The sequence below is a fragment of the Drosophila gunungcola genome, unplaced genomic scaffold, assembly GCF_025200985.1.
Source record: "Drosophila gunungcola strain Sukarami unplaced genomic scaffold, Dgunungcola_SK_2 000001F, whole genome shotgun sequence".
Taxonomy (NCBI): domain Eukaryota; kingdom Metazoa; phylum Arthropoda; class Insecta; order Diptera; family Drosophilidae; genus Drosophila; species Drosophila gunungcola.
The window spans coordinates 2,630,597-2,653,875 of NW_026453197.1; the positions used below are offsets into that span (position 1 = coordinate 2,630,597).

At 39.6% G+C, this 23,279-nt stretch overlaps 1 protein-coding gene across 1 annotated transcript; it reads right to left on the bottom strand.

Annotated features, from left to right (window-relative positions):
• Window positions 1-5,890: 5,890 nt before the first annotated feature.
• LOC128261208 (cAMP-dependent protein kinase catalytic subunit 1) lies at window positions 5,891-23,233 on the bottom strand. Its single transcript, XM_052994776.1, has 3 exons — window positions 23,040-23,233; window positions 20,154-22,170; window positions 5,891-8,698 (listed from the first exon to the last, which is right to left on the bottom strand). The coding sequence occupies exon 2, from the start codon at window positions 21,531-21,533 to the stop codon at window positions 20,472-20,474; it is 1,062 nt and encodes a 353-aa protein (XP_052850736.1). The 5' UTR covers window positions 21,534-22,170; window positions 23,040-23,233; the 3' UTR covers window positions 5,891-8,698; window positions 20,154-20,471.
• Window positions 23,234-23,279: the final 46 nt, after the last annotated feature.

A 23,279-nucleotide genomic window follows, 5' to 3' on the forward strand; every position in this document is an offset into this window, starting at 1 on the left:
GCTGTTGCTTTCGGCCACGTTCCTTAATTACTCGTTCATTGCCTACCTGAATACCCAACTTACCCGGCCCCCCGCTCCGCAAGTAATTATTTGCATTAACATTAACGTTGAGCATGATTCAGCACTTAGCTGAACCCACAAAGCCGTCTGATGGCCCCTGTCCACAGATAAACCCTGCAAACTAAAAGGGGAACTAAAGGATAGGTTCAAATATTACCATAGATTGATGGATGGATGCAGATATATGGCTCATGGTCAGGCATGCACATCCTACCCTTTGTCAACTGCCGAACTCAACACTCGCAACCACATGCACTTAATAAAGTAATTCCAATTAAGTGAATTCAAATTGACAAAACTTTTGCACTCACAAAATATGACACAAAATGTTCATCGCCTACCGCAAAATGTAGTCAGCGCAAAATATTTCAAATTTCCCTTTAACTAACGTGTAAATGAATTAAAGTTTGTTTTATTATTTAATGGCACTCAATCGAAGGGAAATATATGTGTGGCATAACAGCCAAAAGCCAATGCCACAAATGCCGTAACACTTCATATAGCCCACACGAATTCACAATTTCGCCCCTGTTCCCTCGCATTTCGACTGACACGACGCCCCCGCGCTAAAATCGGAGCAAAATAAACACACGTGTGAATATGAATTGAATGGCTGGCCAAGAGATGTGCTGCAGATACAGATACAGATACAAAGGTAAACATATACACACAAACGGCTGAGATGTTTCCTACAGATACAGATAGATGCGGGAAAATCAGCGCAAAATTGACGTAATTGTCACAAATTTCGACTTCTGTGCTGGTGTAAGTGAGTGGGGAGCTGCAAAGATTGCTCACAAATCTTGGTTAATTTTAGGAAAGTTTCCCTTGCCAAATCTTTTCGACACTTACTCCTTTTTTTTTGGTTTTTCTCAATTGACGCAGGCGCACTGCCAGTAAAAATATTTTGGCAGAATGATTGAATGTCCAACTGGCCGACTGGCAACAAGTTCTGCCCATCAATTAATATCCAAATCATAAAACACACATACGCACTTAAATAAACTAACAAAATAGATATCGAAACTGAAGAATTGAATCTCGAGTCCACATGTCTGAATAAACAATGTATTTTATGCGCGCTCTAATCAATTTCTAGTCTTTTCGATCAAACTTTGAGGAATATTTTTTTTTTTGGAAAAATAACACCATAAACAAATTAGCGGTTTGAAATTGGTTTCACTTAAAATTTGGCTAAAAATAGAAGTAAATATAAGGAATAATCGCTAGCCACATTCATTAGAAACTAACGCAAACTTGCTTTAATAGAACTAGTGCTGATATAAATATGAATTACAAAGTATATTAATGAGATTTAATTTATTTTGATCTAATAATCCTAATAAGGTGAACCGCAACCATTATAATTTCGCTGATTTAATAATAGAAATAGAATGTTTAATTTAAAATAAAGTATCACACTTATTTTATTTCGTGAGGTACTTGAAAGCATTTTTCTGATTCAATTACCTGAACCCCTGCTGATTCGCTAGGCATATAGTGTTTTTACTTTCCATTGTCCATTGTTTGTTTACCCCTTGGCTTCTAATTTGTTAATAACGGTTGGTCAATAAAATTCCAGTTTATGGAACTGATAATACAATTATGTGGAACAGCTAAAACAAACGGTTCAAAGTATATTTTTACACAGAAATAAATAATGGGTATAAATGTCCCTGATCTTTTGAGGTTGTATAAAATTCGTATTTTTCTCCGTTAATTTCGGATTTAATTTTTTAATTTATTTCTTTGTCCTCAAGAATTTCTAGACTCTCGATATTTATACGCTTTGGTTTTTTATATAAATAAACAAAAATGTTAAGGAGAAATTTTCTAGACAAAATATGCGGTTGATTTTATATTTTTCGCAGATATACAGAAAGTATTTTAAACTGATTTGCTTGACTTTTATTTAGCATTTTACTTCGATATGAGTAATTTTATGTGTATATGCTGTACGTGTTCGTCTGGACTAATTTGCTAATGGCTATTACTCATAGGGAATTAGCAGGGAACATCTCTAATGAACAAAAGACAGATGATTCTATATCTAGATCCAGGCACACGGAGAGCAACTTTCGCATCAACTGCGAATTCACTTTGTATGAATTTGCATATTATGAAATTACTCATTTGTACTTAACAACTTCTCAACCGCGCTTGTGTTCACTTCTCCTGCTCCAGTTCATTCCGTTTCCCCCAACGACGTTTCATCCAATTACCAGTAAATTCACTGAAATAATTGCACATATTCGAATGCTATATGCGAGGGGTCTGGACCGCTGCATTCGAATGGCTCGTAAAACTTACGGCCACAAAAAGGTTTACGAACGTCGAATGCACTCGCCATCGCCGCCATACAAAATGGGTGGCGGGGGCGGATTTTGGGTGGGGTGGCCTGTGGTGTCACTTTGTGTGTGCAGCCAGTCGGAAAATGAATTCAAAACTCGAACTGACTCAGCTGCATCCAAATCCGGCCGAAACCGGCATTCAGCAACCAATTCTCCCGTGGAGATCAGACGAATTCTCTGGTGTCTATCAATATCCAGTGCTAAAAATGCCCTGAAAATAATTAACTAAAATTTCTCACCTGCTGTCTGTGTACACTACGAGAATTTTAGCTTGTAAGCATTCATAAAATGCAATCATTTGCTGAAAATTAATATTTACACACAGTTTAGCCATATTATATTTATTTGTTTTTATGAATTTATAATTTATATTTTTATGTTTATTAAATTACATTTTGTTTATTAAATCATCATCATTAATGCTCACCACCTGTAATATTTATAATAAAATTGTTCTAAATAATTAAAAAATCCTGTCTTTATTTGTGGGTACATTTTTTGATTATATTTTTATAGCCACCATAATCGGGATAATATCCACAGAAAATGTAACGAGGGCCATAAAATGTGTCGAGTGTACAGACTGCGTTCTGTTGGATGATGCAACCAGCAATCGCAATGGAGCCAAAGTAAAGTGTAACAATTATCCACTGCCAACGGGCAACAATTTCGACGGGTTCCACTCTGATCGTTGTGAGGGGAAGTTATGTGTTCAATTTGCGAGCCAACTAAAACTGGTAACGTAACTGGCCACAGATAAATCAATCTTTGCACACAGTTTGCACTCTGTCACTCTCCAAAGTTTACCCCGTTTCTGCTCCATTTAAAAGTTGGCTATCCTCAACTCAGACTGATGAATAGACTTTTAATTAACGCGTGCCAGTGTCCAACCTCTGTCACCAGGTCCCCTGCCACTTTTCCTCGATTTCCCAGAGTGCCCTGCCCTCGGAATGTGTTTGCACAGCTGCCAGCACTTTGCGGGAATATATATTTAGTCGCATATGAAACGGGAATGGGCAGCCCAATCGCCATCGGAATGCTGTGCTCGATTTATGGCAATTTTAAGTCTGCCCATCCGAAATATAGTTTCATGATTAATATAGAATTAAAGTCTTAGAATTGCACAGATAAATTATGCGGGGCATTTTTGTGAATATTTCAAATGAATTTTCTTTTGCATACAAATGTAGTTGTGCGAATTCGCCTGCCAAGGGTTTTTTGGTCTGTGCGATGTTCAGCAAACAACATTTTTAATCATCCAGATTGGATTCCTTCGGTTCAAAGACCTGACATCAGCAATGTCCTTGTCTCCTTTATCTCCCGCATAGTCCCATCTCATAAAACGTATTTTCAACTTATTTTCCAATTACCAGATCCAATTGCTTGCCACCTTTTGCTGGGCCAGCACAAATGGCAACAATGACCAGAAACAGACAACGGCACACGAAAATCACGTTGGCTCAGCCCAAAGCCAGCCACATGCATATAGATTTCCTCAACCACAATTGGATGGCCATAACGGCGAGAGGGGAGAAATGGATGGGGAGGTAACCTAATTGGTAAGACGGCGACACATTGAAAAGTGCCGTCGCTTTCTTCTCCCTTTGGTTTTTGCAAGGCAAGCCAGAAAAACAATCCACCCATCCACTCGAAGAGGTGAGAGGTGACTTACAGTGAAACCCCACACAAAAGAGCCATAGTACAAGCGTTGTTAGCAGTTATACATTATTGAGTAATGAATACATCAATAAGTAATTCGATACAGATATAATTATAATTTGGTGTCAAAGGTTTTGCTAATGATAAAATCCAATTAAGTAACAAGGAATATGATTAAATAGGTGAAGTATAAATGTTAGATTTTAATAGTTACAGAATTTTATTAAGCTTGAATTTTACTGGAACCTCAATTAGTATTCTTATTGAAGTAATTTAAAGGCATAGTAATCTACGATTTACTAGAGACTTTCTTCTTTAAGCTTTTAGCTGCAATTACTATGTTACTTCCCATGTTTTTGTCTTAAGGTTGGACTAAATTTCTTCGCTGCCAAATGGCATTCGATTACATACATACCTGTCTTCAACTCTTGCATCAAATTTAAGCCGAATTTCCGCAAACTATTCATCGCATTTCCCGAAACCAGATTCCCATTCCCATGGGGGTTTTGAGCCGTCTATTTATAGGGAAAATTCCTCTTTGATGTCTCGCACACAAAGCCCGTTCCGATGTTCAGTTGGCCATACCGGGAATTATTATTTTCTGTCGTCGCTGGGCTGCATAAAGGAAAATTTCGTTGCCCCAGGCACACTCGCACACTCAAACATTCACACACAAATCATAAAAGCTGCTTAGCTGTCCTTCCGTGCATGTCCTGGCCAACTTAAGGACAAACTTGACGAAAGGAGCAACCGCGGAAGAAGGAGCCAAAGAGGCTAATGTGAGCGTGGCCGAAAAAGTGTTGCTATAAATAACCTCAGACTTGGGGGACGTCCACTTCTAAACCCCAAACCCCAAACCCCAAACCCCGAGCCCCACATTCCATATTAATATGCATATAAAGAGTGGGCTTGTGAGAGTGTTTGGGTTACATGGCATGTACACACGCCAACTTTTGTCTGCAGCCAAAATCAAGGAAACAAAATACAAAACAGTCTTTCTCTTTTTTTTCCCCCTTCGCTCTTGCCCTGAAATGTGTAATACAAAGGCAAAGCCGACGGCAAGTGTGTCATAGGTGTATGTGGTGTGGAAAATCGGAAGCGGAGGAAAAACGAAACAAACCAAAAAATTATGCAGAACTTTTTGACAGTCCGCAGTCCTTTTCAGTTTTCTTATTTGCTGTTTCCTTTGTTGTTCTTGTTGCTTGAAAGTTATTTTTCGGGTCTAAAACTTTGGCAATAAGGAAACAGCAAAAACAAAGCAAAAAGCATACAAACCTGTGCATATCATTACTAACAAATAATAAGAGAATTTAAAAAAATAAGTGTCATTTGAATTAATTTTCTTTTGTTTACGAACATAGTTCTTTTTAAATGTTTGCTTTTCATAGCATTGGTTGAATAAAGAGTTTCACAGTGCGGATTTTATTTAATCTACCCAAACCAACAAATTACAATATTGGTTTGGTTATTTTAACAAAAATCTAATATATATACATTCTACGGCATCTGGAATCTAAGGGTTCTGCAACTTTGACAAGACATCCGGCAACTGATATTAGGAATAATACAGACTTTGCATCGCAGATGTTTTTGTTTTTAGAATTTGCTTATGAAATTCCATTGACACACATATTGGTTCTCGTCGGGCTGGATAAAAAGGAGGTTACGGACATCTTTTAGTAATAACAATCTCCAATTTTACTTTGAAGCCTCCAATTTTACTTTGAAGCCTCCTGCTGAAACCCCCAACTTCCCAAAGAAAATCTTTGGGAGTCTCCATCGCACAGCTTCAATAAGAACGCCCACACTTTGTGTATATATTTTTTAAGGATTTCAAATTCATTTTATTGGTTTTTTTTGTTTGTTTGTTTCTTTTCCTTTGTGTTTTCTTGTTTCTCTTCCTCTCCTCTTTAAATCATCATTTTACTTATAATTCTTTTACTTTTTCTCAAATTTGTTTTTTATTGTATGCTTGTTGTGTTTGTTTGGTTGTTTTTGCTTGTTGTTTTTTTTAAGATTTGTTATCTTATTTGTTGGTTTTTAAATATATATATATATATATATTTGTATATATATGCACTTGCTATATAAACTTAAATGTAAAAACTAAATTAAATAACTTGAATTTTGCTTTCTCATTTTCTTGCGTTCTGGTTCTTCTCACATATATATATATATAATTTTCAATATATATTTTTGTTTTGTTAATGTGTACCTCGAATTAGCTCGCACTCACATGAAACAACAACAAAAAGGATTCTCTCTTCTGGCTTACCTAACCGAACAAACATTTAGACTGAGGGAGAAGCTTTAAGAGTACAAAAAAAAGATAGATGATGTATTAAAAGTAGTACAAATTAGTGCATAATGTTTCTTTAATACAAAAACGTAAAGCATTCAAATCGTTAGTCAAATAGTAAAGCTCAGGTTGGGCTCCTCAGATACTGTATCTGCGTCTATATAGAGCAGTGTTAACAGCTACCGTAAAAAGTTTACTAACACAAGACAAAAATTGCACAAAATTAAAGATCGACTTCTTGCTCTCTTACTGCACATATGTTTCGAATATATATATTTAGTTATATATCCACATTAAATTTGTATGCTCAGACTACCGTAGATTATTTTCAGAATATGCTTATGTGTGTTAGTCCGTGTGTTTTTGTTTTGTTTTTGTTTTTGTTTGGGTGACTGACAAAGGACACAAATCAAAGGATCGGCGATAGTTCTCCACACAAACTAGTTAGAAACACATAAACATGTGTATGTTTCATATAAAGGGAGACAATTTGGTTGTGATGTGAACATTTCGTGGCTACAAACATCGTCTTCTTACTCGATTGATTTCGGTTTTGTATGTTTACTTTGTTTACTTTTATTTACCATTAAATTTAGATGCTTAATTAATGCCTATTTATGACTTTTGTCTCGCAACTAGTTGAACAAATAATCATAGAAAACATAAAAAGTATTTATAAATTAATTATATTTTTTACGATCCCGAGTTGCTCTCGCTCTTTATATATCTTCTCTTCTCACAACAACAACATAATTTAAAAGTCTTGACTTTTAAAAATAAATAATAACAGGGAAAGGAATGCGGAGAAGTGCCGCTAAAATAAAAGGTAGTTTGGTAACGATTTCGATATCTCCTACGGCCAATTAAAATGATTACCACTCCTCTCCGCACATAACGAAACAATAAATATACTCCGATCGATATTTACTTGAATATAACTGCTATAGTTGCCTTTTTCTCTTCATTTCTCTCTGCTCCAAATAACTATACTTAGCACATGCACATGATATTCTCTTTGTTCTGCTCTTGGTAAGTATAATGCTTCAATCTTTGTGTATATATAGACATGACTCCGTCGACATCTTCGGCATCCGCTTCTTCTTTAATTTCATTAATGCTAAGTTTTATACGTTTTATACACACAAATTTCAGTTGATTTTTTTTTTTTGGTTTCTTTCTTTTTTGTTTTATGTGTCTTAAATGTAAACATTCAGATTTTGTTTTTTGCTTTATATATTTCTTGCTGCGTTTCAAATGTTTCTTTTTTGTTAGCTTTACTTGCTTTAGTGTTTATACTTTAGAGTTTTGAGTAGTTGATGTGGTTCCTTGCGAGTAGTGGATGTTGGATGGACAACTATTTATGAGTGAGTGCGCATTTGTTTAGGTGCCACTGTTGAAATGGGTAATGTTCTGATTCTGCTTTCGAATATGGTTCTGTTCGTGATCCGGGTCGGGCGGTTGGTTTATTGTTGCACGTCGTCGCTGATTGTACAACATTTATATACGCGAATATATATAAATATCTAGAGACATGTCTACGGTAAAGACGCCAAATCGTCGGGGCTACTTGAACGCAAGCTCGCTTAGCGGAAAGGCGGGGGCATTAGGGCGTCCAGTGGGGCGGGGTGTCAACTCCGGACTGATTTCACACACACTGGTCACCTGGCCGGCAAGTGTCCTCATTCGGCAGCGACTTTTGCTATTTGTGTTTTTCTAAGGGCCTCAACTCGTTTCTGCTCTTCTCCCGTACATATTACACCTTTAGTTTGTCGCAAGATTTGCCTGCTTTTTTGTTTTCTTGTTGATGTTGCTTTTTTTTGTCAAGCACACTGCGTGCGCCATAATTTTTGTGTTAATTTTAACATTTTGTATTTAATTTAAAAATTATTAAAGCGTTTTATACTCTCAACTTGTTGTTGTTGCTGCAGCTGACTGAGAGACCGACCTGAATCGATCGAAATTAAATGAAATTCTTTAGCCCTGGCTTAGATGACAATTCTCCTGGATTTCCTCTTATGTATTCTCTGTTTTTTTTTTTCAGTGTCTTCCGTTCACTTTCGCTTCTGTTGCTGGTTCTTTATCGGTTTCTCTTGAATTCTTTAGTTAAGACTAAGCTACGTTTACAACTAAATATCTGTAGTCTCGTGGTTAAATACGCTATATGTTATGAATGAATATTAATGTGTAAGTCATTATTTTATCGGTTTCTATATCTTGTTTCGGTATCCGGAGTTTAAATCTTCAAGTCTTCCAAGTCCTTCCACCAAGCATCACACACAAGATGAAAAGATTGTTCCGGCTGGGTCCCACATGAAGACGTAGGGAAATGCTGAAAGAGACAACCAAAAATAAAAAAAAAAGAATTAGTTGTGTCTGCACACTCAATCAAGCATGCATTTGCATAATTTGCAATTTATCGAGCTCGTCTCGATCAGCTTTGACTTCTTCCGATCCGGTCCGATAGCCACCCAACCTTGACTGGGGCCCCGACTGTACTTCCTACTCGGGTTTCTTAACCTCTGCCGCATATCAAATTAAGCTCAAGCATAGCCGATAACTCATTCAGCACACAAGACCGCCAAAAGTTAAAGCAAATCGATTCTATTAATATGCTTAATTTGACTGTTGGCTATTTCTAGTTTGACTTGCTCAGGGCATTCAGCTGGGTCAAGGTCGTTTCTGTGAGTTTAAGGAACCAAAGAACTAGGGTAAGTGAACGTAAGCGCATGACTGGACTTATGAATTTAAAGTTGAATAAAACAGTAAGCTAAGGAAAATTAAGAACTTGATTATTTCAAACCATTTCCACAAACCTAAGACTTAGGAGGTGCATTTTGTAAACAACTATTTTTAATTTAAATAATATTATTATAAATTATGTATTTACATTCCTTTAATGGATTTTAATAGCTGGATTCCAAGGCAGCTAAACGATGAGTTTGCTCTTGACACTTCAACAATCTATACCGGACCACACCCACTAAACGCCTTCGTCGGCGACAGAGACAGCAAAAAAACTATCTAGAGCTGGAGAAATTTTCCCATGTCCCCGGGCATATTGGTATGTTAAAAGTTTTATAGATTTTTCGCCTTATCAGCTCGGCACATGCTTGGCTGCTCCACCCCCTTCCATGGGCATCTCATGACGTAAGCGAGCCACAGCAGCGTGCTATATTAAATCGCTTTACACGAAACACACACTCGCACACACGAATTGTGCGATACAAAAAGAATAACAAGATAAAAAAATATTTTCAGGCGGCATTTTATCGCTGAAACAAAAAGCGTTACTGAATCGCCGCTGCTGCTGCTGCTGCTGCACCCACGCAAAGGTAGCCATATAGATACACAAGTTCGGGTAGCCGAAACCGGAGAGGTGCAGTGTACTCAGGTATCGAATGCGAGTTGGTGGAGTTTGGCATTGAATTTACAAGAGATCTTTTGTCCGCCATTGTCTCGAATTACATAAGGCCGAAACCTAAACATTATGGCCAACAAGCGATTGCAAAGGGAGGAGGCATTACGTGAGCCAAGTAAAAACAAAACTAGTGAACGTAAACAGAAAAGACTTTCGCCCAAGCAATCGGCGCTGGCCTTGAAGCTCTCAAAAAATATCCAAACCCTAATGCAAGAAAAGTGTATCTATTTAATATTGATATGAAACGGTAAAAGCTTAAGAAGTACCCAAAAGTTAGGCCACTTTAAAATTCATATAATATCTTTGTTCCATTAAACATTCAAAGTTGCCTAGAACAAATCTGGAAACTCATTTGGTGTAACAAGTTTTCTGAGAGCTTTAAACTTGTTTGAGAACTCAGTTGAATTGGTTTTTGAGGAGGGCAAAACTAGAACAAGCAGCTGAATGGTGGCAGGTAAAATCTTGGCAACATATTTGACCTACACGCAATGACAAAATGGTTGCCAGAAAGAACAATCAAAATATGCCAGGGCGTGTATTTATTTATAACAATTCGGCAAAAAAAAAACGGATACTTAAATCATAAGAAAAACAAATTCATTTATATAAGATTTAATTTTTCTCTCGATTCAGCCCCTTCACAGCTCGGCGCAAAAAGACGAAAAACATTTTAATAAATCAGCCAACAACCAAGACAACCAGAGTGGACAACCCGAAAATATCTTTAGATATATATATGCTATACAATCTATAAATGAACTTATTTCACAGAGATTTATATCTAGGAAAATATTATAAAAAAAATGAACAAATGTTTTATGTTTGTTCACCAGCTGTTTTCGATGTCACTTCAATGCCTTGTCCCAAAAAAAACTCCAAAGAAATACTCTCTCTGAAGTGCATTGCAAGTTGGATGCAAAATAAAACGCTTTTTAAACAGAATTTTCGACTGAGACTTTTGGAACTTTCTTTTGTTATATAATTTATGAACATATTCCCAACCTTATAAGTAACTCAAGCCACCCACATGCAAATGGAGTATAAATACACACCACTCACGATTTTTACTTTATTAATAGTTAAATCATTCATTTGCCTTGACCACTCGGCCTCCCAAAACCCAAGCCACTCTACTTAATCAGCACCCCACTTACAATTCCCCACTCAGTTAGTCAGCGCCAAGGAGTCAGTTGTCGAGTTTCCCTTGTCGGTAATTACGCATTTTTAAAATGCAGTCTGTGTTTTGTAGCCATCAAATATTCAAAGGCTGGAGGCAAGGGAACCAACTGCTTTCGAGTGGGTGGCCAAGCAAGGAATGTGTCGCTGTCCCAGACCAAGTTTTCTGATTCCGGTCCCAGGTCACCGTCGTTTGGGCTTTTCTAAAATGCACAAAACACTAAGCACACACACAACACAGAGAAAGGCAATGGCAAAGTCAAAAACTATGTCAGCAATCGTCAGTGCCTTCCAAACATGGCGTCAACTGCTGAAGTCTGCCTTAGAATGTCACATATTTGTGAGACAACTCATGAGCCCTGCCTTATCATATCTTAGACTAGATAAGAGGGGAGGAGTGTTAATAAAAACGGATTCGAGCTTGCATTAGTTGTCAAAAGCTTAACACTCTAATTAATGGGGTACTCGCATTAATTTGAACGTCTTTTATACTTTGTATATTCTTTTACTTTATGTACACTTCAATGAGCTTCGCATTAATCAACCAGAGAAATGTTTTTCTAAAGCATACGTTAAATTGCAGCTGTTTTAGCTTTATTTCAGCTGCAAGAGGAACATGTCAAAGTTTCAGAAAGCAAATTAGACTTTTTTTGTTACGCTCTGATCCAAAAAACCCTTCAATACAAATTATTTCAGATTGCTTTCATTTTGCTTCTGACCCCCAACTTGCATCTCCTTACACTTGAATGCCCTCCGACGGTTTCCATTCGGACTTCGTCACTGGTCAATCAGACGAACGCTTTCTTGCATTGACTCTGGGTTCAATATACGCCAAATAAAAAGAAATCTGCAATTTGCAATTCACATATTCGCCGCTTTTGTTGTTTCCAATTCAGTTCTGCTCAGTCTCACCATCCAGACACTCGCTTTGAACCCTCAACTTTGTTTAATAACAAAACAAATGCAAGACTAATGCAAAAGGCAGAAAATAAGCAATGGGCGAATGAAAGAACACAGAATTGGAATGCGAATGCGAATGCGAATGCGAATGGGGATCGGCATGCCAATTATCGAGGCGCCCTCCCATCGATACTTGGCCGCTGTTCGTAAATCAAAGTGTGGAAAAGTTTTGGGGCAATGGGAAAGTAAGGGAAATAAATGGATTGAGGCTCGCCGTATCTAATGTCAATAAACTTTTTGGCTTTGAAATCAAATCAATTTTCATGCCAAGCGAAAGCGGACAGACATCGTGACGGGGCAGGAAAAGCGGAAAGGCGAGGAAGAGGCCACACAAAGAAGGGAAAATCGATGCCGGCCCTCAAGACAAATCAATTAAAGTTAAATTCCACGTATATTATTCTCTTCTGAATTTTACATTTTCACGTTTCCATCGAGCCGAAAGAAAATGTCAACGAAACGAACTGAAATGAAATGAACAGGAAACGGAAACATGACAATTGGATGGCCGAAACGGTGTTCCAGGGACTGAGGGGCAAGATTGGGGACTAGGAAAGCTGATGGGCCGACAACACAGAAGCGCAAATTAAAAGCAAATTTAAATTTTTGCATTGACATTGTCACTGTTTTTGCCGCTGCCGCTTTTTGTTGTAACAAAATTAACTACAAAAGTAATTAAAGACCAGGGGCAAGGCAGGGCAAGATGGGGCAGGCCAGGATGGGCAGAAGGGATTGCCGGGGCTGGGTCAACTGGTGCCTGCGGGGAAAGCGTCGGGAGGAGGAGGAGGAGCGTTCCAGGGATGAGAGGTAGCCATAAAGAGACTCAACTTGTCTTGCGCGCGCATGATGGCAATTAACATTACACACTTACCCACCTACCAGCGACGGGAGATACATTAGTTTTAGGCCTAAACACCCAAGTGAATACTAAAGATAAATAAAGAAAGAGTACTTTTAGTCTATAAAATTACAGTTTGAAAAATACAGCGAAAAGCTAGGAACATAACTGTTTATTTAGTTTAGACAAATTGGTTTTAGCCACACCATTTAAGTTTCACATATTCTCAAATATTTTTACTTTCAATATACATTTCAATTAAATGTTATTACACAGGAAAATTTGCACTGGAACGAATGATTATCTCAATCTAAATTTAAGCTGAAATTGTTGTAATCTAATGACCTAAGGTGAGTTTATACACAGTTCAAAATTCTTAAATTTTTTATTTTATTTTTAATATTCGTTTACCGGGTGTTTGTTCCTGTTTGAATGATATTGTTTTTGTGTGAAACAATATCAAACCCAAGTGATAAATATAAAAAAAAAAGTCAAGTGAAATGGGCTATAAAAAGGCTGAAGAATGCTTTTTAATCGACCCTCGCATGGCGCACGCCCACACACACAAACGCTGCCTAAGGAAGCCACTGAGGATAATGGTGAGCAGGGGTGCGGAGGGGGCTTACACGCAACAGCGCCGCCGGCGACACGGCGCACAATTTGTGCGCTGCAATAAAATAAAATTAAAATTTGAAACAACGACGGCAGGGCAGCAGCAACATTGAAACATTAAGGGGGAAGGGAGGTGCGAGTGGGGCGAACAATTCAGTGGGAAGCTGTAGCTGTTTGGATATGTGTATATGGGTGGAGTGCACTTCGTCGTATGAGCGATGAGCACAGCCGAGCCATCATCCATTCTCGTTATTTTTTCTTCTCTGCACTGCTCCCTCGGTCCTTTTGGCTTCGACCGCATTATTATCTCTTTTCTGGTCTCATTTCACTCGCAATTATGATAAGACTGTAATTACATTTATCTGCTGCTGGCAGCATTCGACACCAACAGCTGAGGACAAAGCCAACACTTCGCGGCTTCAATCGCGACCACATTGCGTATGCGTAATATATGCAAACGTGTTGCGTATACGTCATGTTGTGCCAGTGTCCAAGGTGAGTGCATAGAATTAGTTAAATTATCAACGGCCGGCCTTCGAGTGTTAAATGCTGCGACTAACGCAGCATGAAATTGCCAGAGAGAACAGAGGGAGGAGGGGGGTTTTTGAATATTGCATATGACTATAGGTCAAGGACATCTTGGCAATTGTTTGTGAGTGATTAGAAAACGCCTGACAAGTGCCACGATCGTACACAAATGACGTCAACAGCCTTAAGTCTTTCCATGCGTAGTAACCCAATTAAATAAAGCATATAGAAAAAAAGAAAATATTAAAAGCAGCAAGGAGAAAGAAACCCTAATAAACGAAGGGGGAGGGGTAAAGTGTTTTGTCACCCAAGAGATTGATGATTCAATTAATGTAAAAAAGAAAAAGTAAGGCAAAAGAAAAAGGTTCAAGTGCAGACCTTTCGCCCACCCCGTGCTTGTTTAGTGTAGTTCTTATGGCTGAGTGTTTAAGAAAAAAAAGGCAAAAAACCCACACAAATAATTAATCAATAATTACGCCTTGCGTGAGCGGAGGAAAAGAGCTGGGGCAGCAGAAAAAATATTCATTTATTTGCGGCTGCCTAGCACCTGTGCCCACCACTCCACCACGCCCCCTCGAGAGCAGCCCTCTTTCAATGTCAGGCCAGCAGCAGCTGCAACAACAACAATTATTATTGATTACATGTCAATTGTATTGAATTTGCGGGAAAGAGACGGTCGCCCGCAATTCCCTATACACACATACCGCACTCTAATTGTATTCCTCTGCCCGGTTTTTATCAAATTCAATTAGACGCACGACTATAACTGTAATTGTGTGTTAGCCGTCAGAGAGAAAATATAGAAGGGGTAACTGTGGGGAGTCAATAAATCGGATGTTATTGTTGTCTTTGTTATCGGGACACATGGAAATGAATGCATCAGCGGCGGTGATGTAACTTGCAGAAACTAGCACACAAAAACGATGCCAGCAAACTTATTAAAGACCGCCGCCGACGAATGGGGTGCATATTCTTAACCCATTTCCACAGAAAACCAAACAAAACAAATTAAAAAACTGTCGTGCAAACCAAAGCTGGTGAGAAACTTGTGGACAACAGTTGGGAAAACTACGAGGCGGGGAGCTGCATAAATATGAATCTAATAACTCTCTTTGTTCTTATCGCTCAACGCTCGCCAGCTGTTGTTTGGTTCTAGCTTATGCCCAAGTTTTGTTTTAGTTTTCTAGCCCATTGTCAGCAACAACAGCAACAACCTCTCATATGACAACTGGCGTCAATAAGTTTTTTAATGATTCCTTGCTGATAAGCCCTCAAGGGGCTCACTCGATGATGTCGGTTTGTTTTGCCTCCCGTCCGCTTTGCACAATTTCAAAATCGTTATCAACGGAAAGTGTTTGGAAGTCAACAGTATATACATATCCCTAGATTATATTGAATCAATGAATTCAATTCGCAGAAATTCGATAGCAAACAAAAGTGAAAAATGTAAATATACCAATATATTTCACTCTGGAGTTTTTTCTGTCGCACCGAAAATGTTTCATGAAGTCATTCCTCTCCGTCGAATGCATGTGTACATAGCACCTGTCCATAAATAAACAACAGGGAACGGAACAAAAACGAAAACTAAAACAGAAATTTTCAATTTTCATTGTGCAGCGTTTTCCATGTTCGATTCTATTTTATTTGCTCGTAAATTCTGTATGAAAATTGCTGGTTACTGTGCGGGACTGACAGACAGACAGAAGAGCAGGCGCTAGCGGGGGTTTGCTGAAAAAGTTCGCGTTTATCTCACAGATACACATTGCAAAAGTACTAGAAAAAAACATTGAGAGCGAGCGACTGCCTCGACCATTACATGCGCTCTAATCAAGTGGAAAGATTTGATAAGAGAAAAAAGCTTAGGCAAATTCATATTACGTAGTATACAATTCACTTAAAATGTCTACTGCTATATTTTAATAAACAATTACGGTTTAAAGTTTTACCTCTTTGTTAACCTAGCATGGTATAAGTTAAGTATATATTTTCAAAACAAATAACAAAACAACTGTATTTATAAATCATTTTGTAGAGCGAAAGTGGTCTTTGTTTTATTTTAATTTCTCAAAATCTATTCTCGTAACGTTTACTTAGAATGCACATCTAGAAATAAAACATGTTTTAAGAAAACTGAGTGAACAGAAAAACAAACAGACGGAAGTCGAGACCAATAAAAGTGAAGACAAACAATTGCCGGGTCGGAAAAGTATGATGTGGACAAACAAGATCGCATGATCCACTGATCCTGATAGAGAACAGCTACTTTGTGGGGTCGCAATCGTCCCCGTTCGCTGCGAAAACTAAATGCCCTTGCATTCTACTAGAACGCGGCAGCTACTAGGGAAAGAGTAGAGAAAATAAATAAACAGCGGCTACAATTTTGAAAGCAAAAACGACGAAAATAATTGCACAAATGAAACAGAAAGAAAAAGTTGTGAAAAAAAGAAAAACAAAAAATTAAAACGAGCACAACATGGCGAAGCTGCCGCCGACGTGTGCGTTATTTAAATGATTTTGCCAGTTTGCCTCGCTGGGGCTGTCTCAATTTAAATGTTTTTTATAGCCTGCATTCGGCGACTGCCACTCCTAACATTTTCAGAGGGGCAAATGGAGGCCCAAAAGGCAGACTGAGACGCACATACCCGAAACCCGTTTGCAAATGTGAAACGGAAAATCCAAGCCAAACGAAATGAAACGAAGCGAAAAAGTTAACAAAATCAACAAACACAATTAAGGCAAAGGCAGAAATCGTTTAATTTATTCTCAATGCGTACGAAAACGAAAATATAATTTGAGCTTTGCTTTGCCTTCTTTTTCGCTCTTTTTTCATGTGCTTCTTTTGCATATTGCTCATACGACGCGTTGACTCAGTCAAAGTGTAACAGCTTACACAAAAAAAAAATATATATAAAAATATTGATGTGTTTGTAGAAAACGGAATTTAGTAAATAACTATACCTTTTATATTAATTTGTATAAATATAACTTTTATCTTTAAGCAAGATTAGATTAAAAGTATTAAATTAATCTTGAAAACCCTCATTGCCATAAAAAAGATTGGGCAAGAGAAATATTGGACTATTTTTTTCTGTGTCCCTCTTTTAAGAATGAAAATGGGATCGGTCACCGGGGGAACCAGAACCATTTATCTTATTGAATACTCGGAAAAGTCCGGGTTTTCCCTGCCTCGGTCTCTTAATGGTTTTCTTTTCTGCACGACCATTGTCTTGGTATCTTCTCTGCCTTATTGTTTTTATCGCCGTTTACTTGGCAGCACTTGCAGCGCGTGCGTGCTTGCAAGCTCGATTTGAGGGCACTGTTACAAGGCTGCCCGGCCTAGTCGGTTTGTCTCTGGCTGTCTGCGATCTACCGCCCCAGCCCCCGCCTCGCCCCGCCCCGCTCATCCCCTATTGGCCCGAAATTGGCCAGACAACGTCTCAGATTCACAAGCGCGTTGGCAGTTGCATTCTTTGTGTTTCAGCCACCGCGACTGGCTGACTGCTAAACTTGGCTTGGACTGGGTGATTATTGGAGCACGACGAATGCGTGTTGAATCCAAGTTGCTGGGTATCTGCGTGCTTGTGCAGCGACTGCTGAGAACAAGTTTGTAGAGCGACACCCAGCTGGGAGTTGAACTTTGGCTTTAATGTGCTCCAAATCAGACAAATGCCAATAGCAAGAATGCTAACAGTACATTCCAGTCATTTCCCAATGAGATATTCTACAAATTATACCTTAACAAAGCATATTACAATTTAGCATTTTTGTATTCAGTTTTGCATTCTTGGAAACGATAAATCCCATTTAGCAATGTAAGCTTGGTTGGATTCATTTATTTACATGCCCCAGAAATGATTTTGATTGCATTTGCACTAATCGTATTATCTGGAGAAGCACGGAACCAAAACAATATTTATCAAAGTTTTTAACTAAACAACTAGAAATCTAGCATTCGAAGAAAATGTTCAGATTAAACAAAGGCAACTCTCTAGTTTTAGGTAATTGAAAAAGGTGGACAGGAATTAAAAAAGTTCGCCTTTGCGTGGTTTTTCTTTAAAAATCTTTTTGGTGTAGGCAAAAATCTTTGAATTGGATTATCAATGAAAACCAGTTACTAAGGCGTGCCTCCAAATCACCCCACTTTCAGCTGGATTTACTCTTGATAGCGTTTTTCCCTATCCTTCATTCGCATTGATAAACAATCAGAAAAGCCGTCGAGTTAATGTAAATAAGTAAACCTAATGCCCGATACTTAGTACCCATGACTACGGAGACTAATTGACTTGGCCCAAAACAAATGATTGATGGCCTTCTTCAAGCGGCAAGCGGCAAAAACAACAAAATGATTATAATTGGACCCAATAAAACTATAGACGACACATGTCGCATGGAAATTCAAGGGAATCGGAGGAGAAACATAAATAACCAAGAGAATCCACATACTCACATTCGGATGGACAACTCTTTTGGGGCTAGGCCAAAGGTCGGCCAAGGTCATGGCTTACGATTACCGCACATTGGCGTGAGTATTAGGGCATTTTTTTTCTTTGATCTGAGTTGAAATAGTTGCTGCATACCCACCAAAGCTTTCCCCAGAATTTACAGCCCCCCTTGATTGCGTTTATGTTTTTAGTTTTTCACATTTGCACAATTTCTAAACTTTATGCGGCATTCACACGCATCTCTTGCTTGTGTTTTGCTTTTGTTGTTTGAACATAAAACTTATTATAATTTATTAATTACCAGCAGCGTTTTGGCGTTGATAATAAAAGCACAATTTCGGTAATGGCTAACGGACACGCAATAAGCTGAGGGAGGGAAAAAAAAAGGTAATTCATAAAATAAAAGATATATGTATTTCTTTAACTGCCTTTTGCCTTGACATTATTCATGGCTTTCTCTTCCCTTCTTGTTAGCTTTTCAAATGGGTCAAGTGCGAATTACTATATTTCTGTGGAAATTGTGGGAGTCGCAGGCAAATAAAATGGGGAAGCATAGAACAGAAACTGTTAAAAAAGATTAAGAATTCACAGAAAAGTTAAATGGATTTTTAACAAAACTTTATCACTTTAAACTTTTAGTAAAATTAACCACTTAATGAAAGGCGAACATTTTCAAAACTTAATTAGGTTAAGCTAAAAGTTTTAAAGTTATTACAAATGAACATAAATTAACTGTAAGCACTAAGAATTTCTTTGAAAGTAATTGGTTTTGCACTATTACCATCAACTGTCTAGTTTGTCTGTGGAAGAGATTAGACCCGACTGAATTACGGCCAGTTGTTACAGTAATCGTTTACGACCACATTCTGACGCTTATTGCAATTAACAATTCGATGTTTACGGTCGTTTTACCCCTTGGTGGTCCGGTAGTGAGTAAGTAAGTGGTCATGCTCGAATTTTTTTAACAAAAACATCACGTAGGGACAGCAGCCACAGGAAAACATCCGCATATACAAACAATCCAAGTCACCGAGGGAAACTAATTAAAAGAATTCCGTGTACGAGTTACTATCGCGGGCAGAACAATTGACGGCCGAGCTGAAATGCCCTTTGCCTCATAATCAACTCTCTGGCACTCTCTCGCTTTCCCTTTGCTGCTCCCTCAAAAACAAGCAAATACATTCCACTGAAAGCAATCAATCAATCAAGCTACTCGTCCATCAATCTCAAGCTAAAGTCAAAACAAAAATAAACCTGGAATACCCTTGCCCTGAATACCCTTCGCCATCGTTAACGAAGAGAGTACGGAATACAGTCAATAGATTAATACCTCATTCGGCAAAATGGTGAGAAAGAGCCTTCTGTGTGAGTTTACAGATTGATATATGGCATAATAAATAAGGATGTAAGCTTTCCCTGTATATCTTTGGATGTCAATCGTAGTTTTTCTTAATACACAATTATAAAGTTGAAGAATACCAGAAAAATCTAGCATGTTCAAATAAAATATAAATTATAATAAAATAAATTCAAGATGTTATGACATAGAGTCATGTTGTTGCAATGAGTTTTTAAACGAAAATTTAAAAACTTAAAAATGTATCATTTTATTTATTTTTGCTAAAAGTTAGTCAAATTAATTGTTTAATAAATTGTGAAATATGAAATTACTTTTCTTCATCGCAATTGAGGTAACGTAAAATGTAAATAAATATTGAATGTAGCCAGGAGCACTTCAGTCAAAGGGTTTTCCAATGACAAATATTGCACGACCCCCGCCCAACTGTTTTATATTGGCTCAAATACTTACGTTGATGTAAATTGTTGTGTGTGGTGAGGAATCCAATGTTGACAAAAGTGTGGATGTGGAGTAGATGCAGACATACAGATGTCCAGATAGACTCAGATGTGGTAGTTGTTGTGTTGTGGGTGGCTGTTACAGTTGTTGTAGTTGTAAGTAGTAGACATATAGACAAGACGACGACAACGACGATGAGGACGTGGTCCGCGATGCCACGGCGGTGGCAACAGCAGGAGCAGTTGCAGATACAATCGCAGTAGCAGATACAATTGCAGTTGCAGACGCCTGCAGAACGAGGGGATTTGGGCTGACTGGCGAAGAGCTTCTCTAGAATTCAGCAAACTCCTTGGCACACTTCTCGGTGCTGGAGATCCGTAGCGCCTCCTCCTCGTAGTCGTCGAAATTGCTCGTGTCGCCGGGACCCTTACACCGCGGAATGAACGGCGCCTCGATTTTCTTTTGGAAGATCGCAATCCAGTCGGTGGAGGCGAACCACTTCTGGTTCTTAATATCATTGACGCCCGCCTTCAGATTGCCGTAGCGCTTGGTCAGGTCCACCTGCAGCAGATTGCGCAGCAGGTCCTTCAGATCGGAGCCAAAGTGCGACGGGAAGCGCACCTTGCCGGAGACGATCTTCTCGTAGATCTGGATCGGCTGATCCGCAAAGAACGGCGGATAACCGGCGGCCATCTCGTAGACGAGCACGCCCAGCGCCCACCAGTCGACGGCCTTGTTGTAGCCCTTGGACAGAATGATCTCCGGGGCCAGGTACTCGGGCGTGCCGCACAGCGTCCAAGTGCGACCCTTGACCCGCTTGGCAAAGCCGAAGTCCGTCACCTTGAGGTAGCCCTGCGAGTCGATCAGCAGGTTCTCCGGCTTCAGATCGCGGTAGATGAGGTCCAGGTAGTGCAGATACTCGAAGGCCAGCACGATCTGCGCCGCGTAGAAGCGCGAGTGCGGCTCCGAGAAGCGGCCCACCTTGCGCAGGTGCGAGAACATCTCGCCGCCGGGGACGTACTCCAGCACCATGTACAGGTTGGAGTTGTCCTTGAAGTGGTAGCGCAGCGAGACGAGGAAGGGGAACTGGATGGCCTGCAGGATGCGCTTCTCGTTCAGCGTATGCTCCACCTGCTTCAGCTTGACCACCTTCTGCTTGTCGAGGATCTTCATGGCGTAGTAGTCTTTCGTGGGCTTGTGCTGGACGATCATAACGCGGCCAAAGGACCCGGTGCCCAGGGTCTTGATCCGTTCGAAGTCATCGAGGGCGGCGGTGTTGGTCGGATTGCGGCGCCACTTGTCCTCGAACTCCTCCTTGGCCTGTTCAAGGAACTCCTTGACCGTCTCGGCGGCGTCGACCTTCTTGTTTGACGTGGTGGCGTTGTTGCCCATTTTGGAGATGGTGCCCGTTAGGGATGACAGCCGGAAAGTGGCGCTGGCCGAAACCTGGGCCTGATCTTCGCCGGAGCTGCTGGCCCCTGCTACTGCTCCTCCTCCTCCGCTGTTGGCGCCTGATTCCGCCCCCGAACAGGGCGTGGTCGTGGCTGCGGGGGGCGTACTCCTGCTGCTGCTAGCCTGGTCCGTTGGGGGTCCCGCTGCCGCTCCCGCTCCTCCCGCTGCCGCTCCGCCCTCCTCCTCGCAACTGGACTGCGCTTGTAGCTTTCCCTCGCCGGATGTGGAACTATGATGGGACTTTTTCTTTTTAAGGAACTGCAAAATGGACTTAGCTATTTTGCCGAGTTACTGGGCAACGGTGCGGATGAAATAGTTGCTCCTTCGGCGCCAAAGAGAGCTTCTTGCAGGAGCTCTCTTTCACTCTTCGCTGGTTATCCTGCTGCTGCTGAAGTTGTTGTTTATTAAGGCGTTTGGCTTAGACGCGTTTAGGTTTAGGTCTTAACACGTTTGCGATTTTGCGGTTTGCTTTCTTTGTTTTGGGGGTCTTAAACTAGTTTTACACTTTAGGCTTAGACTAACATTTGGTTTAACACTCTAGGTTGCTAATGCTCGCGATTTACTTTACTTTGAGAAGCTGCAAAGAGAAACGGAAGAGAAAACGTCACAGATTAGCGAAAAATTTTGTAAGAACTAAAAATAAGAGTCCGGTTCTTAGAGTTCTCTGATAAAGTAAAATTACTGCTGCTCTCAGATCTTATAATTTTCTCACATTGTTTCTGTTCTTACAGCGCTTTGCTGGCACTTTTTCTTTTTCGAGCCCGAAAGCAACTTATAGCCACTGAATAAATAAGCTTAACAAAATCACACATAAACTCGAATTTAAACAATAAAAAGAATAAGAAGATGACAATAAAGAAGGGGAAGAGAACGAGAGCAAAAGAGCGAGAGGAGGCTACTTTCGATCGTGTCAAGTGTCAAACAGCTGATGATATAGTGCCAGCTCACTCGCTCTCACGCACTCACACGCAGTTCTGCTTCTTCTTTTCATTTTCTCTCTCATTTTTGTCTTGAAATTATTAAATACTTTTTTTTTGGCACTGCCTTTTGCTTTGGCTTCTGTTTTTTTCTTTTACTTTGCATTTTTACATTTGATTGTGTATGTGTGTGTGTACGTGCGCGAGTGTAGGTGTATGTGTATGCGCTTCTGGTTTAAATTTTGCGATCTCTTTTAGCGCTCTCTTCGCAGGCACTTTTCCACATTTCGCACACTTTAAATTAGTTAAATTGGCCTTTATTGCTCGCTGTGCTAAATTTTCGCCATTCGATTTGGGCATAAAAATCCCGTGGTTTAAACAAACACAATCGCACACGCATACACACACACCGCTAGCTTGCACACACACACACCCGCACACAGATTGGATAATCGATTTTTTTTACGTTCATTTCCTTTTTTGAGTTTGTTTGACTTTGCTTTCCGAGTTTTTCTCTGCGCAAAATTACCTTTTTGCAATTAACGACTACGATGCCAGCGATTTGTAAACACTTTCAGAAATATTGCCTCGACTTTCCGATCGATTTAATGCACTGTAGCTGTGGATTTTGATGGCTTAGATTAAAAATACCCGCATAGCCGCCGAACCGAGTTTTCCCGTCCAACACGGTCGAAGTTTTTTTATCGACTGGCGCGACTCGCGAATGCGCCCCCGCACGCAGGTGTGAGCAGGCCAGCGATAGGCACTT